The sequence below is a fragment of the Triticum aestivum genome, chromosome 7A (assembly GCF_018294505.1).
Source record: "Triticum aestivum cultivar Chinese Spring chromosome 7A, IWGSC CS RefSeq v2.1, whole genome shotgun sequence".
NCBI lineage: Eukaryota > Viridiplantae > Streptophyta > Magnoliopsida > Poales > Poaceae > Triticum > Triticum aestivum.
The window spans coordinates 578,610,925-578,615,235 of record NC_057812.1 but is presented as its reverse complement, the minus strand read 5'-3'; the positions used below and the strand labels follow the sequence as shown (position 1 = coordinate 578,615,235).

At 41.0% G+C, this 4,311-nt stretch overlaps 1 protein-coding gene across 1 annotated transcript; it reads right to left on the bottom strand.

Moving 5' to 3' along the window:
* Positions 1-214: 214 nt before the first annotated feature.
* Positions 215-3,571, bottom strand: LOC123148394 (cinnamoyl-CoA reductase 1). Its single transcript, XM_044567792.1, has 6 exons — positions 3,299-3,571; positions 2,648-2,817; positions 1,990-2,175; positions 1,298-1,460; positions 862-1,051; positions 215-508 (listed from the first exon to the last, which is right to left on the bottom strand). The coding sequence occupies exons 1-6, from the start codon at positions 3,435-3,437 to the stop codon at positions 376-378; spliced, it is 981 nt and encodes a 326-aa protein (XP_044423727.1). The 5' UTR covers positions 3,438-3,571; the 3' UTR covers positions 215-375.
* Between the last annotated feature and the right edge of the window lie 740 nt (positions 3,572-4,311).

Below are 4,311 nucleotides of genomic sequence, written 5' to 3'. Positions count from 1 at the left end.
TACCGCTGGTTTGGTAAATAGGTCCAAGTGCTTTTCATAAAGGTTTGACCCTTTTAGGGAAAATGGGCAATGTTTTTTGATCTGAAAAATGGGCAATATGTTCAAACTTTAACAGGTGCAAGCACCCACTCATAGAACCACCAGGACATTCCACTATGCCTCGAAACACCTCAAGTCAAGACACACCAAAAGAAAGGTGCGCATACACCTCAAGTCAAGACACACCAAAAGAAAGGCGCGCATACGATTCATGCTTTGTTCATGTTCACACAGACTCTCGTGACGATTGTGTCACCAATTTATTTTGTTTCACTGCTTACATGAACCACAAGGAGTTTGCAAGCATTAACAGCCAAACTTTCCCTGGTTGGATGCTCAGTTCAGGACGCCAGATGCTTTGTAGGATTCCACGCTGTCCCCCAGGGTCTTCTCTAAAGGCCTGAAGGTCCACCCTAGGTTCTGAAGTTTCTCTGAACTATAAATGGTATTTTCTTCCACTTCCGTAAAGCTACATAGAAATTTGGAGAGAAAAATAAAGTTTCATCCAAGTTAAGCATGTTAAAGCAGGGGGGTCGTATCAAAGAATGTTATGATCTGGTGACATCTTTCATTAATTTTTGACATTCTATATCCTAAACTACATGCAAAATTAAATGGTAGATGCAGAGCATTACACCTCCATAAACCTGGCACTCTACTATGCTTAATTCAATTTGTCAATCCCCATCCTAGTGCTTTCCAAATGATGCTGATATATATGCTTGTCTCAGGAAAAGATAAATGGACCATCTAGCTTGTGAAATGCAGAATCAAAATAGCAATAAGACAAACAAAAAGTTGCCTGCTGAGGAAGGCACTTACTTTTTGGGATAAGTGTACATTGGATATAAGGTCTTCAGTACGCTTATCATATCAGAGACTTTTACTGGTTTTGAACTGCAGATGTACCGTCCAGACGCCTCTGGATTTTCATATGCCAATAGAAGAGCATCGGCAACATCACGGACATCCACTACATTCCTGAGTTTATTTTCTACAGTATCACGTTCTCCTGCAAGAGAAAAGTGTTTCATTTCTACAGAAACAGAACTATAATATAAGAATAAGCAAGTTTGGTTTTTTAAACAACTTGATCTTAAAGGTTGAAAGGTCCATTGTGCTATTGGTTAATATGCTTTGTTCAGTTCAGACATCAATTTATGATGACCCAGTTTAAACAGAGCAAGGCTGAGCAAATTATCACTCTTTAATATAAATTGCATGTAAGATGAGAGAACACTGAGATAAACACATCTACCTTTGAGATAATTAAGGAGAATATTACTGCTTGTATTTACTGTAGACTGCATCAAGGGGCCAATTACCAACGACGGGCAAATAGTTACAATATCCAGCCCAGTTTTTGCTGCATAAGCAAAAGCCTCACGCTCTGCGAGTGTTTTGGAAAGGAAATACCAATCCTGCCACAATGACAACACATATAGTTTATTTCAAATAAGTCATCCGGACCAAGGAATCACAGCATAAGATCATGGACATTCTGTGTGGCTAGCTGAAGAACATCATATTATTAGAAAGCATCGAGGTTATTTGTGCAAAGATGCGGCTCACCTTTATACTGCTACCTTCATCCTAGGGCGAAACCATTAGCTCACCAAACAAGAAGCCTACTATTAAATCATTGGTAATCATGCCTAACAGTCGGTCATCTAAGCTATCGGCCAAGAGAAGTGAGAGCTATTCAAGAGTTGGAGCTGGTATGTTATTAGTCCCTTGATCGGGTACCGAAAGTTTGCTTCGAGGAAGCAGTGCTATTTGGTTCTTCTTCTTTCACGTCCATCCACAAATGATTTATGAAAGGAGGGAGTATATTCCAAATCAATATCAATCTGTGATTAATTAGCAGCTGATGTAGCATGCTATACTGTGAACTAAACAAGTTTCTTGGCAGAACAATGTTTAGCAAACGCAAAGGCATTGCTTACTTACCTCACCCTTTCTGCAGAGATCCTCGTCTGACCAGCTATCTTCATCAAATAATTTATCCTTAGGCCAGTTAGGATTATTGGACACAGCAGCAACTGAAGACACCATGACAACTCGCTTAACTTTCGCCTCGTAGCAAGCCTTCAAGACATTCAGTGTGCCTGTTACAGCAGGGGCTATAACTTCTTCCTGCAAAGAAGTAAACAACAGAATATTAGAGTACACACTTGTTTCTAGAAATTAAACATTAGTAATACATCTGTATAACAGCACTATATAAAAGAAAGAGATAGGTTACAAAATTCAGACAGGCTGATGTTGCACAAAGCTGAACAAGTTGACAAACTTTGTCTGTTTTCATGAACTTGTTTATGTAGGGAAACAGGATGGTTAAAAAATTACAGATTTCGCATTATGCGGTGAATTCAGTATATCTCCTATGAATAACAAATGGTCATGTTTGGGGGAAAATCCTTGAGAAAATCCATCAAGGCCTCAAGGTTAAGTAAACTTTACATCTAACTTGGGATGCAAAGCCACGTATAGTTGCCAATAAAATTGCACTATGCTAAATCACTCGTTCACCTGCTATTTCCTCTCTTGTTTACCTCAAAACTTCACAAAACCGTGAAAGTGAAACACATTTTCTTGAAAAAATCACCTCAGGATTGGTTGATCTGCCAGAAGGGACAGGGCTAGCAACATGAAAGACGCCCTCACAGCCAGCAACCGCTGACGCAATGCTGTCGTAGTTCAGCAGGTCGGCGCTGAGCAGCTCCAACCTTTCCCCAGCACCTTCTAGCGCCTTAAGGTGAGCATTCTTAGCATTACCTGGAGCATATGGTCACACACAAAACACACCACCATCATCATATACTCACATATAACAAATTTCTTGGGTCCATCACAACAAAGTATGCCCAAGCTATTTTTCAAAGTTTCAAGAACTAACAATACGTCGGAGCTCACAATTCCTGCAATTTCCTCTCAACATTTACACATCCTGTTCGAGGAATCTGCTAAAAAGCATCTAAATCTAATACTATCTCAAAAAGCTCCTGTTCACTTCCAACTTCCAAGAACAACATTATTTTTAGGGGACTGCTTCCCCTCAAATATGGTTGCCTGGACTGCTTCCCCTCGTTCGGTTTTCACTTTTCAGCAACAGCATGCTATTGATATATTCCTAAAAAAACACATCTATACATCCTCCTGGATAAGCATAGATCTTCGACGGCACAGCCAAGAGGAAAAGGAATCTTCGGGCGGGAGGTGGGAAGGACGGACCGAAGCGAGGAAGGAAGGCCCTTACCGGGATCGCGCACGGTGCCGCGGACCGCGTAGTGGCCCTTAGAGAGGAGGAGCTTGACGAGCCACGAGGCGACGAAGCCCCCTGCGCCGGTCACGCACACGCTCTTCCTCGCCGCCGCCGCCGCCGCCGCCGCCGCCATGCTGTTTTTTCTCCCCGCTCCGGCTAGTCCCCTCTGCTGTGCGGAGTTTGGTTGCTCCGCGTCTCGCCACGCTGCGCTGAAGTGGACAGCAGACGCCAATCCAGAGCGGTCGAGGCGGTTTCGACTTTCGAGAGTCTTCTCTTTTTACAATTTTGTCTGTTTGGTCCTTCTATATTGTTTCTCTCTGACTCTAGTCCAGTCAACGGCTTCTTTGGAAACAAAGGAATTCAAAAAACACAGGAATTTGACGGGATTGTAGGTGCAAAACAGAGGATTACAAAATAGAGGAAAACTACAAGAATGGTCATTTGGATGGAACACAGGAAAAACACAGGAAAAGTGCCTCGATCCTACGCGAATCAGTGTAAAAAAGAGGTTATAGTGGATGTTGAAATTCCTATAGGATTGAGGTGTAGGAATGCATCCATAGAAATTTTGGAGGTGTGGTTCCTTTGATCCAAAGGGCTTCTTTAGGAAAAAATCTAATGGATTGGAATCCTCCAATATTCCTATGAAAATCCTTCAATCCAAAGAGGCCCTAAACTGTTTTCGAAAGTATGTGAAATACTTTTGCCTGAGGTCAAATCTGTCAATTTTGCCCCTGTCAACATAATTTATCAATTAACACTGAAAAATGATATTCTAGAAGAAAATAAAGGATAAACATATATATATATATAGAGAGAGAGAGAGAGAGAGAAAACATTTTCTTTGGACAACATAGGAACTACGAAAATATTCACAGTTTTCTCGATCATATTTTTTTACAACTTTCATAAAAAAAATACTCCCTCCGTCTCAAAATAAATGTCTTAACTTTGTACTATCTTCAACAAAATAGCGTAAAAAAGAAATGACAACAAAATCTTGTACG

What these genes read in the sequence shown, in the direction of transcription:
- LOC123148394 (XM_044567792.1), bottom strand. Translation starts at nt 3,437, where the DNA reads ATGGCGGCGGCGGCGGCGGCGGCGGCGGCGAGGAAGAGCGTGTGCGTG. An exon ending in GCAGATCAACCAATCCTGAG is followed by an intron (nt 2,176 to 2,647) that starts GTGATTTTTTCA and finishes ACTTCTTTGCAG; the next exon opens with GAAGAAGTTATAGCCCCTGC. An exon ending in TCTCCTTAATTATCTCAAAG is followed by an intron (nt 1,052 to 1,297) that starts GTAGATGTGTTT and finishes TTTCTCTTGCAG; the next exon opens with GAGAACGTGATACTGTAGAA.